The sequence below is a fragment of the Sciurus carolinensis genome, chromosome 7, assembly GCF_902686445.1.
Source record: "Sciurus carolinensis chromosome 7, mSciCar1.2, whole genome shotgun sequence".
Taxonomy (NCBI): domain Eukaryota; kingdom Metazoa; phylum Chordata; class Mammalia; order Rodentia; family Sciuridae; genus Sciurus; species Sciurus carolinensis.
Genome location: NC_062219.1, coordinates 146,053,616 through 146,066,167, shown reverse-complemented (window position 1 = coordinate 146,066,167; position 12,552 = coordinate 146,053,616). Strand labels below are relative to the sequence as shown.

General features: G+C 61.5%; 1 protein-coding gene across 2 annotated transcripts in view; it reads right to left on the bottom strand.

The window, feature by feature from the left end:
- Nucleotides 1–12,552, bottom strand: part of Jarid2 (jumonji and AT-rich interaction domain containing 2) — a 222,721-nt gene that overhangs the window by 8,079 nt on the left and 202,090 nt on the right. For both annotated transcript variants that reach the window (XM_047559308.1, XM_047559309.1), the window contains 7 exons: nucleotides 9,516–10,018; nucleotides 6,358–6,450; nucleotides 3,828–3,946; nucleotides 3,676–3,746; nucleotides 2,990–3,104; nucleotides 860–965; nucleotides 204–386 (listed from right to left, as the gene is read on the bottom strand). In XM_047559308.1, the coding sequence (XP_047415264.1) occupies nucleotides 204–386; nucleotides 860–965; nucleotides 2,990–3,104; nucleotides 3,676–3,746; nucleotides 3,828–3,946; nucleotides 6,358–6,450; nucleotides 9,516–10,018 (1,190 nt within the window). The remainder of the gene's footprint in view (nucleotides 1–203; nucleotides 387–859; nucleotides 966–2,989; nucleotides 3,105–3,675; nucleotides 3,747–3,827; nucleotides 3,947–6,357; nucleotides 6,451–9,515; nucleotides 10,019–12,552) is intronic.

The following is a 12,552-nucleotide window of genomic DNA, read 5'->3' as shown; positions in this document are numbered from 1 at the left end:
CACTCAATCTAAGCATGACCCCAAGGCACCGTCTCTGGTCTCCCTAGTACTGGAGGGATCAGCCAGTGACAGACAGGAAACCTCTTTATGATAGAAGCCCCGCGAGGCATCTTTCCTGGGAAACCCCTCCAGGTATTCCTGCGCTCGGGAAACGGGTCTGCAGGCAGACGTGCGTGAGGGTAGCCGGGCAGTGCGCTGCTCACCTTGGCGGTCTCAAAGCCCGTGCTTGTCCACTGGGTGGTAGCGAAGTGCACGGTTTCTGAGACGCTATAGCCACAGCACACCTTGGACACGAAGGACCCCGGGAAGCAGACGACGAACTGGCCGCTCTGCTGCACCGTCCTGTGCACCTTGATCCCCTCCCTGCACAGCACCTCCGGGGAGATCTGGGGAGACGAGGCCGACTGAGACCCATGCCCTCCAGCAGCAGCCTCCCAGCCAACTGCCCGCAGGTCCTGGGGCCTTGCCAGCCTGCCTACCGCCTGCTGACCACACCTGGCATGAGGACCTCAGGAAATCAAAAAGCAGTTCCTAAAGAAGTCCCAGATTGTTCCTGGCCTAAGAGTGACAACAGCAGGTTCCCCTGGGCAGAGGCCACAAGCACAGAGCTGCCTGTCAGCCACAAAGCCTTCTGGAGCCTTCCTGCCACCTGCCAGTGCCGGGGACTGGCAACGAGGCAAACCGACTTGCACAGGAGTCCGCGAAGGCCCAGCCCAGGACCTGGCGCCCCGTGCCACAGATGGAAAGCCTTCCTCAGCTTGGCGTTCGCGCCACAGGAAGCGGGCAGTGAGGAGGCCAGGGCAGCTTCACAGAAGCTCCAGGGTCCCGGCCGACAGCGCCATGGGCGGAGCAGACATACCATGACGTTGCTCTCCAGCATCTGCAGCCCTGGGGTGCCGTTGGCCTGCAGCAGCGTGTGCACCACGTCCTCTAGCTTGCTCTCCTCCTCAGCAGGAATGCAGTACCTGGGGCGGTGGGGACAGGGCGGGCAGGCTCGACCAGGACCTGTGTGTGCTGCCCACCCCCACCCCTACAGCAGCAGGCACACAGGCCTGCCATGCTGCCTCGGGGCCCAGGAGCGGTGGGACAGTCACAGCCGGCCACTCCCACCCACACCCTGGGCAGCAGGCCCGCTTCCGCCCACACCCAGCCAAACCACAGCCGCACCCGGGATGGCGGCTTGTCTTTTAAGCAGATCTGACCCACACCGCGAGCCAAAAGGCCTCCAAACCAAAAGCAGATGTGCCAAACCCTACAGATGAGAACCAGGCCTGCGCTACGCGGCCCAGCTCCTGCCGCCCTTGCAGAGGCACATCGCAGGGTCAGGACCTGAGGCTCCAGCAGCAGCTCTAGGTCTGGGGTACCCTAGCAGAGCCCCCCAGGAGGGCCTGGGGCAGCCAGCAAGGAATGGCTAAGGAAAAAGCAAGTCTTCCAAGAGAGACTGGAAGCCAGCTGCACCCTGCATACACTGTGCCCACGGCGAGAACGACAAGGCCACAGGGAGGGCAGCAGGACAAGGGCTGAAGACGGTGGCGGCTGAACATGAAGGATCTGGAACAGCCGTGTGGCGATGGTGGAGCTGGGGCCGCTCCCTGGAGCCCTTGCCTGCCTCTGAAGGCCAGGGCCACAGAGCCTTCCACAACACGTGGCTGCAGCCGGCCTCCCCCCCGGGGGCTGGGGCAGTGGAGGCTCCTACAGGCCGCAGGCTGTGTGGGCAGATGCTTCCTGGGCGAGAGGGCACCAGTGCGGCCAAGTTGGGTGGGACCACTGCCCACCAGTGAGGTCACCCACCACCAGCGAGAGCAGGTCGGGGCTGTGGAGGATGCCGCCGGCCACTCCCGACAGCCCCTCGGGCACCTGGGCCACCACTTGGCTTTGAGGCCAAATCCGGGTCTCAGTTGCTGAGTAAAGGCAACAGTTACATTTGTGATTTTTAAATATTTATATTACTTCAATACCAGCATATCTGTTACTAGTTTTTGATTTTAATACAGGGTGTTTAACACAAATCACATGTTGGGGGAAAAAACAAAAACACCCCACACCAGAGTTCCCTGATCACATCCGGGTTCCTCACGCTCCTTCAGCCTCCATTAAGGTGGGTCCAGGGACCCATGGGACCTCGTGTTTGCCACCTGACTCAACCTTTGAGCCACAGAGCTGACACACATGGCTTCTCACACACTCTCAGAGCAAAGTCAGGTAGGGCGCCAACAGCTGCCCGCCACAGGCCTGGAGAGACTGGAAGCGAGACAAGCCACAGGGGCCCCGGGGAGCCAGAGAGCCCTGCACAGGGCACCTCACTGGTCCCGACCACAGACAGCCAAAGACACGGCTGCCCTCCTGCGCAGCATCCTGCAGCCGTCCACCCCGGCTCTGCACCCAGCGGTCTGCTCCAGGTCACTGACGACCCCCACCCTTGCTCCCCTCAGGTACCAGCCACGCCAGCAGGATCAAAGTCACAACAGCCGGCCGCTGTCCATACCGGCTCCAGGGAGGACCCTCTAGTGGTAGGATTTTGTTTATTTAATTAAGGACGCTTTGTTACCCCTTTAGAAATGAATGTCACGGCAGCAGAACACGAGGCAAGACGGCCAATCATGGGCAGCTGCTTTCTATCTGTCGCCATAAACAAACCCAAGAGCCCAGTCACTACTGAGACTGGCCACGGCTGAGCCAGGATCCCAGGGGCCAGCACCAGAACACGCCTGGCTCATCCTGTGTGGGACACACACAGGGCTTCCTGGGGGACGGTCTGCTGTCCTTGCAGCCCCTGTGCACAGGGAGAGCCTGGCTCTCCTTAGGGGGGAGAGATGGCGCAGCCCCGCTATCAGTCAATTCCTGTGGAGCTTCCACCACTGTACTCGTCACCAACAGGAGCATAACCAAAGCTGCAGACACAGCAGGCAGATGACAAGAGGCAGCGGCGGCCACGACACGCGAATGCCCTGCCACCCAGGCACGGAAGCGGCGGCCGCCCGCTACTCACCAGATGCAGTCAGCACCAGTGTGTAAGTAGTCGATGTAGGGAAGGTGGTTTTGGTCTCGAGACCAGCATGAGGTAGAAAAGACCATGCCAATGTTAAGCCAGGGGATAGTCACTCCTAGAACAGAGGACAGCACCGTGAGCACACACACGGCCTCCGCACAGACACTGAGACCCAGGAAAAGAGCCGATGCAAAACCAGAGGACGCCGGCACGAGGCGGATTCGCTCTCGCTGGCTTGGATCCGAGAACAAGGAGACCGCGTCTCAGAGCACAGCACCCGTGGGCGGGGGCGGGATTCTGACACAGTGACCACCGCTGTCCACGAATAGCCAGCCTCGGGCCGAGGCCATCCATCTTCAGAGCTGAGACAGAGGTGCCAACAGGCCACAGCTCACTCCCGAGGAGGCCTGTGGCCATGGCCTCCACCGGGAGAGGACACACAGGCTCCCGAGGACCTGGGCCTCAGACTACAGTGACCGCTGACAGCCTTGGCCTCCACGCTCTGCTCCTGAGCCCGGGCAGCCCTGGGCTTCCCGTGTGCCTGGACCTGCCACCCGGGTCGCTGCACCAACGTGACCTCCTCCCTCCTCCCCGAGTCGCTGCTGGGGTGACACTGAGAGGTCCCTCAGGGCTTCCCAGCTGGGATCCAGCTGTCCCTGCTGCTGTGGCGCCTCAGCCAGGCTTACCAGGCACAGCACCGAGGTGACGCAGGATGGACCCTGTGTTATTGGGGAGGACGGTGAGGTTCCATCCGTGCCTGCAGAGGAAAGACGAGAGGTCACAGACAGGACTAGGATGGGTCTGGTCCCCAAACGTGGACGAAGGACCTCACCATTACCTTGAAAAGGGCTCCGATTTCCCCACCGGGAACCCGCTGCCGTGAGTATTGGTGTCCACCTTGCCGCAGTGCACGGCCACGTGGCAGTCCTTCTCTTCCACCAACCTCCAGTACTCTTGCTGCAGAGGAGAGGAAAGAGCCAGTCGGCACCTTGGAGCCGTGGAGCCCTGGCCCCGAGCGCTCACCAGCACATGGGCGCCACCTGCAACGAGGAGCCCGTGGAACAGGCCCGGGAGCGCCCCCCACAGGACGCCAGCCAGAAAGCAACGGAGGGTCACCCACCGACTGAGGCAGGGCCTGGGGGGCAGCAGCACTGGCGGGTGGTGCGATCTGAGTGTGCCCGAGGGAACGCCTCCTGCCTCAACACACGGAGACGCTGGCCCCACGGCCCGGGTGACCCTGAGGACGCACTCCCTGAACAAGCCGGTCCCGATCCCCTGGAGGAGGTCCCTCCAGCAGGGACACCCGCAGGGACGGGGACAGCCGCCAGCATGGAGAGAGGGCCGTGCTCAGAGCAGTCTCAGTGTGGGAGGAAGAAAGACCCGCGACCGGCGCCGGAGAGGGCTGCACAGCATCGCGTGTGGACGTGAGGCCTCAGAGAAGCGACCTCATGTCGCAAGCGATGATGCCGGGCAGAAGGACGAGGCCCGACACACGCGGGCTCAGATGGAGCTTTGAAGCAGCCCTGTGACTTCGTGGGGCCACCTCCCTGCGGGTGGTGTCCAGCTGTGAGCAGCACCCAGGCCTCGACGGGAGCCGGCTCGACCGTGCACAGGACCCACACTGCGGCAGCCAGGCGCGCGGGGACAGGGCAGGGCCCGAGTGTCTGACCAGCCTTCCCTAAGCAGCCTCCCCTTGGAGGCACCTTCTCCAGAAGCTCAGCAGCTTCTTCCCATCTCCGCAGACCCCACGAGCAAGAGCCAAGGGGGCTGTGCACACAGTAAGCACCTGCCACCACATTCCAGATGCAGCCCCCGGGAGGACGAGGAGGGACACCAGCTGGAGGGTCTGCGCCACGGACCACGAAGGTGAACACCAACAAGGACTGGAGGAGTTCCCGTGATCCCAGAGCGGCCACCGCGTGCGGGCGTGCACAAAGACACGGGGGAGAGGACAAGCCTCGCTCCCCAGGAGCAGCATCCGCTCCAGCTGCCGACCCCGGAAGGACAAAGCCCCGGTCATTTTTGTTAAGATACACAGCACAAGAAGCTAGCCAGCCTCAGACTGGAAGTTGAATTTCAGCAAATCTTTGCTGTGTTTAAATATTTACATAACTGCTACAGCAAAAACCAGACTAATTAATAGAAAACGAATTTTGAATAGGAAACAGTAAAGCAAGCCATCCTTGCTGACACACGATGGACAGTGACCATCACCCGCACCTTCGGCTGCCAGCAGGACAACAAAGACCTCTTTCCAGTTCGTATGCTCAGCGCCCAAAGCCACCTTCCCTGCTAACATCCCTACCAAGGAAGCGGCCGAGAGGGCCACGGGGGTCTGGAATCAGGACCAAGGCGACACGAGGCTGACCGAGAGGGGTGGGGTCAGGCCATGGCTCAGAACGGAGGCCACGGGCTGGAAAGGGCTGAAGGCTGCCAAGAGTAAATGGGCTCCCAGGGGAGGCAGCGGGATGGAGCCTCAGGCCCAAGGGCTCACACTGGCTCCAGTATGGGTGAACCTGCTGTCCAGGCAGAGAGGCTCCATGTCCAGGACCCCCAGAGTCACCTTGTGCAAGGGAACACACCCTCCCTGCATGTTATTTATTTTTGTGAACCCAGGGGTCTCTGCCACTCGGCTCCACGCCCAGCCTTTCCACTTGTTGAGGCAGGGTCTCGCGAAGTGGGGGGCTGGCCCCTGGATTTCACTGCAAAGAGCTGGCAGTCATCACTGAGAGACGAGAAGCCCGTCGTACATCAGATACGACACCAGGCCTCGGACCCTCCTGCTCCCCAGCTGCAGAAGTCCCAAACCACTGATCAAGTTGGGTTTCTCTCCCTCATACAACCAACTCCCGCCAAGACCCTGCATCAGCAGCTGGAGCTCACGGGGACCCAACTGTGCCTGGCCAAGGTGGGTAGGCAGGTTGGGCTCTGTCCCGTACGCTGCACGCAAAGCTGCCCCCGGCCGGTTTGGACACAGGAGTGTTCCCTTTCCAGCCTCACAGAACCCAAAAAGGAGCTGGCAAGAGCCAAAAGCAGCCGTCTGCCAGCGCAATCAAAGTGGGGACCGAAAGGTGAGAAGCACAGCCGCAGCTCCGGAGCCCCCCACACAGGGGGCCTGCTGGACGGGGAGGGGAGCCCAGGTCCCTGCCACCAGGCTCAAGGTCTCACCGCCTTTGGACTGGGGCACCGTGGGGAGAAGCCCGGCCACCTCAATCTTCACGACCCTGTTTCTGGCATTTGGACGCGTTTAGATTAACCCCAGGGAAACTTCCAGCTGCCCCAGCGCGCACGGGGCACAGGATCACCTCGGCCTCTGCCTGGGCAGCTGCAGGAGGCGCCCTGCGGCACCAGGGTCCCCTGCCACTCACCTCGATCTCCGCTGGTGCAGGCTCCTTGCTGAAGCACATGTTCATGATATTTCTTGCTGTTCTATAAAAAGTTGTTAGAGAAACGGATCTTCCCTGGAACAAGAAACACCAGAAGAAGAGCGTGACACAGAGCCGCGCCCTCGCCTCCACCCGGCCACAGCCCGTCCCGGGGCTCTGCTCAGGGCTTCCTGCAGCTCCCAGCCACTGTGCCCCGAGTTAATGACAAGCAAAAATGGCAGAAAAAATCCTCAGACCAGGCACTGCGTCCCAGTGTCTCGAGATGGAGAAGGCGGGCCTCTCCTGACTGACCACCGTGAGGAGCGGCTGGGCCAGTTTCCACCAGCAACAGGCTGCCAGGCCGGACTACAGGAGCAGAGCCTCAGGACAGCAGGAGGGCACTCGGGAAACACGCTGCACTCCCGTCAGAGACCTCGGGGCCCGTGTGAGCGGGGCGCACGGCAGGGCCGGGTCCAATGCCCCATGCCCAGGGAGCCCGGGCAGCTGCTCTCCCTCCAGGCTCAGTCCTGGCCCGCGGCAGCGGCCCGCAGAGCTGCAGCGTGGTCACTTTGGCAACAGAAGCCACAAGCAGACCCTCTGCCAGAGGGCCCAAGGTCACCCTTCCGCAGCCCTGCTCCCTGTAAATTCAGATCCCTTTAAAAGCAGACACCATGAAAGCCCAGACACGGAGTCGGCGCCTACTGTGACGGCACTCCCGAGGCGCTCTCTCGAACCCTTGCCTTGACCGGGCGCCGTGCTGACTGCTCGATGCAGAAATAAACACCCAGCACCTACTATGTTGGGGGCAGGGGGCTAACTCTGGGGGCTGCAGACAAGCAGTGCACAGGACAGCTCCAGCCCCGGGAGCACCCCCTCAGCCTGGGGAGGTCAGCCTCCAATGGCTCAGGGCACAGGTGCGTGTCTGGTGGCTTTAGAGAGCTGGTCAGGGAAGGCTTCCCTGAGGAGGTGACGCATCAGCTTTCCTGCAAAGTAAGAAGGCGATTCAAAACCAGGAAGCAAATTCTTCCTGTCCTCGCGCCCCGTGTAATCGAGGTTGTATAGAGATTTCGGAGTTTTTCTTTCCTGCAGCGTGACTGACAAAGTTCTGATAGTGGGAACGTCGCCTCCCTACAGAGTGGAGGCCGGACCACAAGGAGAGACCTGTTTTGCACTAAGTGACACAGTACAGCGAGTGGAGGTGATGGGGACCTGGGGTGGTGTGAGCTGACAGTCACCACCCCGCTGGTCAGAGGCACGTACCCTTGACCACTTCATTACATTTTTGGAATTAAATCTAAAAATATCTTTGACAAAACATGTTTTTTAAAAACAACAACAAAAAACCCTTTCTTGGATCTAACAATTTTGAGGGGTGCTGGGGACTGAGCTCAGGGGCACTTTACTACTTTACAACCCCGGCACTTTATTTATTTATTTTGATGTGAGACAAAGTGTCACTAAGTTGCTGGGGCTGGTCTCAAACTGGCCATCCTCCTGCCTCAGCCTATGCTGCGCTCTGGTGCCTGGAACGGACCACACCCTCAGCTCGGGCCTCCTGAAACAAACAGCAGCAAAGTGGAGACACTTCCCTTCAGGGCTCGGCTGTCTGGAATCACAGGATTTGGTGAGTGGCTCTAATTAAATGAGAACCGCTTCTTGGGGATTCAGAAAACACCCTAATAAAGGGCTTGGCACCCGAGGGCTGCTTGTCCCTTTCATGAACACACTTCACAGCTCAAACGCAAGGTGGCTGCTGATGAGCAGGCTGCCTGTGGCAGTTCCCACGCACCTGTGTCTCCAACAGGCAGCAGAGGACGATGGGGGTGCAGAACTGAACCCAAGGAGACAAAAGCCTCTGCGGTCCAGTCAGAAAATCTGGCAGGAACAGGGCACCACCTCTTCCACAGGGAGAGCACGCAGGCCGAAAGGCCAGGAGCAAACGCAAAGCCCAGAACGGGCGGCCTGGGCGGCCTGGCCTGGGGAAGGAGCGCCGCGGCCCAGCTCAAGCTGAAGTCCGGGCAGCTCTCTGGTCCACTGTGGAGCCCCAAGCAAGGACGGCCGGAGCTGGCATGGGCCACCTGTCTCCAAGCAGCAGAAACCCACAGCCCCACACTCCACCCGCACGTCAGCAGAGGGGCCGACACGGCACCCGAGTGCAGCTCCCTCTCATGGACCCCAGCAGGGCCACAGGGGCCGGGCCAGGCCAGGCCTCGATTCAGAGGTCACAATGGGGCTCTGCCAGCTGTCCCTAGGGTGCCCTGCTGCTCCTGGAGGCTGGGGGAGGGAGGCAGGTGGGCTGCAAGAGGTGGTCGCCGACTCCACTTGAAACACGCACAGTGTGTGTCTCATTTGCAGGTCCGCTGCCCCCGCCCCATGCAGTTCCCAGGCCCCTCCGGGAGGAGGGCGTGCAGAGACCAGGAACGTGCACCCTCCGTGGCGCCCGGCACACGGACACACACACCTTTTGAGAAAGGGAAATGCAAAAGGTCCAGAGGAGTAAACACCACACAGCACTTGCACCCGGCAGAGCCAGGGCGGGCTGCTGCTGGCCCAATGTCCAAGACCTGCGTCCTTGACCAGCGGACACCCCACCTCCCTGGCCAACCACAGGATCTCTCTTCTTACAAATGTGCCCTTCAAACCCCACGGCACTGGCCGGGGAGCATGTGGCCTCCAGAACTCGAGCCTCAAGGTAGCTGCCACTGCCGTGGCGTCAGGAGGGGCACAACGCGGAGCACCCTCTGCCCTCCCGCGGGTCAGGGTGCTGCACACGCACCCTTGCCAGACTGCTGGGTGCTGACCCACAAGCTCCCGAACTCCGGAACTGTGACCCAGACTCCCATTCCAAGCATTCCTCGGGGCGCTGGGTTTGGTCCCTTGCGTGTGGTGGCGCTGGGACTGAGCCAGTGGCACTGACCCCGAGGTACCCCCTCAGCCCTTTTGAATCTTGTTCTGAGGCAGGGTCTGGCTACGCTGCCCAGGCTGGCCTGGAACAAGGGTCCCTGCTGGGCCTGCCACTTCTGAGGTGCAGTTACAGCAGCTCCAAGGACAAGAGGCGCCACGCGTACCCCCAGCACTGTGCCCTCCTGGCTCCCCGCCCCTGCCACACGTGCTTGTGGAACCCCGTGCCCACAGCGCAGGCGGCAGGCGGCAGGCCCTACCTTGTAGATGCACTTGTGGAAGTCACTGAGGACGCCCTTGTCCTCCTCCTCCTCCTTGGCCGCCTCCCTTTCCTGAGCAAAGAGTCGCCGCCGGCCCGTCTTGAGCGGTGCCTGGCCCACCTCCTTGAGCTTGCTGCGGAAGCCATTCCTGGGCGCCACGCCGTGGACCAGGCCGTTCTTGGGCTCGAAGCGGGGCAGCGGGTGGAACTTGTGATGGTCGCTCTCCGTGTGGCCCTCCAGCGGCCCCTTGCGTTTCTCCAGGATCTCCTTCTCCATGAGCACCTCCTTCTCCAGCCGCCGGTGCTCCTCGGGGGACAGGGAGTCGTAGGAGAGCAGGTACTGGCAGTAGGCCTCCTGCAGCTTGGCCAGCCGGTCCTGGGCAGTCCTGGGGATGCGCAGCATGTCTGCGAGTTTGTTCCATTTTTTGAGGTCAGTCACTTGCTGCATGCCGCCCATCTCGTTGATCAGCCGGAAAAAGCAGGCCAGGTCGAGCTCGCAGCCTCCTGGGGCGGTGAGGGGGGAAGGACAGTCGGTGAGAACGAGAAGGACAGCACCGGCCTCCTGCGGTCACCCGCGGTTGCTGAACACCTGCTGTGTGCCGGGAGGGAACAGCAGGGTGAGCCAACAGGGACCTGTGAGAGCTGGTCATGGGCCTGCACCGCCAATGAGGGGAGGCGAGAAGGGACTCGTCCCGAGGAAGGTACAAGCAGGAGGACAGGATAGCAGCAGGCAGGCGGGGAGGGATGTTTAGAGGCCCGCGTCCTGCGCAGCATGAACCAGTGTCTGCCAACCTCACGCACCAGGAGGGGGGCGAGGAAAGCAGCAGCCGGGCCGGTGAGGGCGGGGCAGGGCTTCTCGGTGGCACTGCCTCCCAGCATGGCCCAGATGGCCCCTGCGGCCACCCGGCCCCTCACTACCAGGTGGTGTGCTGTCACCCCGCTGGACTCTCCAGGTGGAAACCACTGTGTGCTCAGGAGCACGGGCCCAGGCAGGGGCTCCCCAGGGAGCACCCGGGGGCCTTCTCAGTGCTTCTCTTAGCCAAACCGGAGTTGCACCAGCGCACGGCCCAGAAGTGTGCAAACACCCCACGACCCCACCCATGGGAGCAGCCACTCCCAAGTGCTGGGTGAGCAGAGCCCCCCAGAAACCTCCATCTTCAGAAGGTGGGGGAACATCCCCATCGACACTGAAAGGAAGAGGGCAGCACAAAAGCAGGACAGGGCCCCGCACGCCAGGCAGTGCCTGGACCAATTGGCACAGGGACGACATGAACACCAGTCCCTGGGAAGGGAGATGGTAGCTGGAGTTCCACTCGCTGGGGGAGGGGGACACACCCTCAGTGAGGAAACTGCCCCGGCTTTGGACAGTAGGACCTGTGCTCCAAGGTTCCATGACTGGCTCAAGGTCTCAAGATGTCAAAGTCACACGTGTGACTCCAGGCTGGTCTATCTCAAAACAGGAGCTCTTCCTCCAAGGGCTGGCCACGCACTGCCTTGGGTGATACAGGAGACGAGGTAGCCAGACCCCGAGCGGCCACCAGGACTCAGCATGCACAGGAGAAGGAAGGAAATCTACACTCCTGGGTTTTCCGCAAGCAGATTATAGTCGCAGCAACGCCAGGGCACGCGGTGCTTGCAGAACCCTTGCAGAACCTGTGCCCTGAGTCTCAGGGCCAGGAGGCTGCCCGCTCCAGAACCAAGGCCGCCCAGGCTGGGGTGCTCTCAGAGCCCAAGGGCAGGTCCAGGCAAGCAGCAAAGGCATCAAGTCTGCACTGCTGCTGGACGGTGAGGCTCGCAGCCCAGGCCAGGCCAGGGCTCCTCTGACAGACCGAAGTGTCCTGCGCTCATGAGTGACAGCAAAGAGCGGGAACACGCCCACGGTTGCACCCTGCCTGACTTCTGGAGCTCCAGGAATCACAGTCAAAGAAAAAACCTCTCTGAGCAGAAGGGCCCTGGCAGCCCTGTCTCCTGTGCCTCTCGCCAGCCCAGCAGAGGCAGGAGAGGCTCGAGCGCTTCCCTCCGTCCCATCAGCTAGGACCTGGAACAGCCCCAAGCTCAGGTGCCAACCTGTGCCACTGAGGAGAGGTCCGACAGGTTCCAGCAGGCAAGGCCTGGGGGAGGCCCTGGGACCCCGCCTCCCTCTCCCCCTCCAGCTGTGGTGACAGGCAGCTCCCCACAGGCACAGCCAGCTGACCCAGGACTGAAACCGGAAACTTGGAGCCGAAATAACTATTTCCTCCTTTTAGGTTGTTCAGGCCAGATATTTTGTCAGGTAGAGAGCTGACTGGCATGTCTGCAGGCTCACTACGGGCCCAGGACTCCGTGGTCCACTTGCCATCCCCGGGTCACCGGGTGGCCTGGGGGCTCACAGAGCACTGTCAATAGGCCCTGTGGGCCTGTGCAGAGGGGGCCCCGTCTGTCCCAAGCCAGTCCTGATAGCAGAGCACAAACCAACAGTTCTCTCAAATTCTGTGACTCCCAGACATGTCTCCCACAGGCCCCTGCTGAGCGAGAAGGAAACCTCCACCTGCCGGATCCAGACACCGTGCGCCGGCTAAACCTCTTCCAGATCCCAAGCTGCAGCCTAGTCCTGGTTCCTTTCACAGGCTGAGAGCTCAAAGGAAGATGTGCCACCTACCCAGCTGTCCCCAAAGGGCCTGCCCCTCTGCAGAAGCCCTGGCTGAGGGAGTCTATCGCGAGGCTGCGAGAGGGTTTGGAGGCTGTGGCAGCGTCCTGCAGCGAGGCTCTACCAGGACCCACCTGAAGGGCGACCACTTCCACACCTGCTCCCCGCGGGATTCGCTGGGGCGAGCTCCGAGCCACAGCCAGCCAGACCCTACACCTGCTCTCAGTAGTAACGGAAACACGGCCCTTTGCCTGTGGCCTAGAAAAGGGCCCAGGTGGTCGTTAAAGTAATTAAAGCTCAGGGAAAATGAGGAGAAGGACCGGAAAACAGCCTGACAGCGCAGAGTACGCTGGTCCTTGAAACCATCCAAACGTGTGCTGGGGTCCAAGCCCTAAGCCTCAGGTATGCAGAA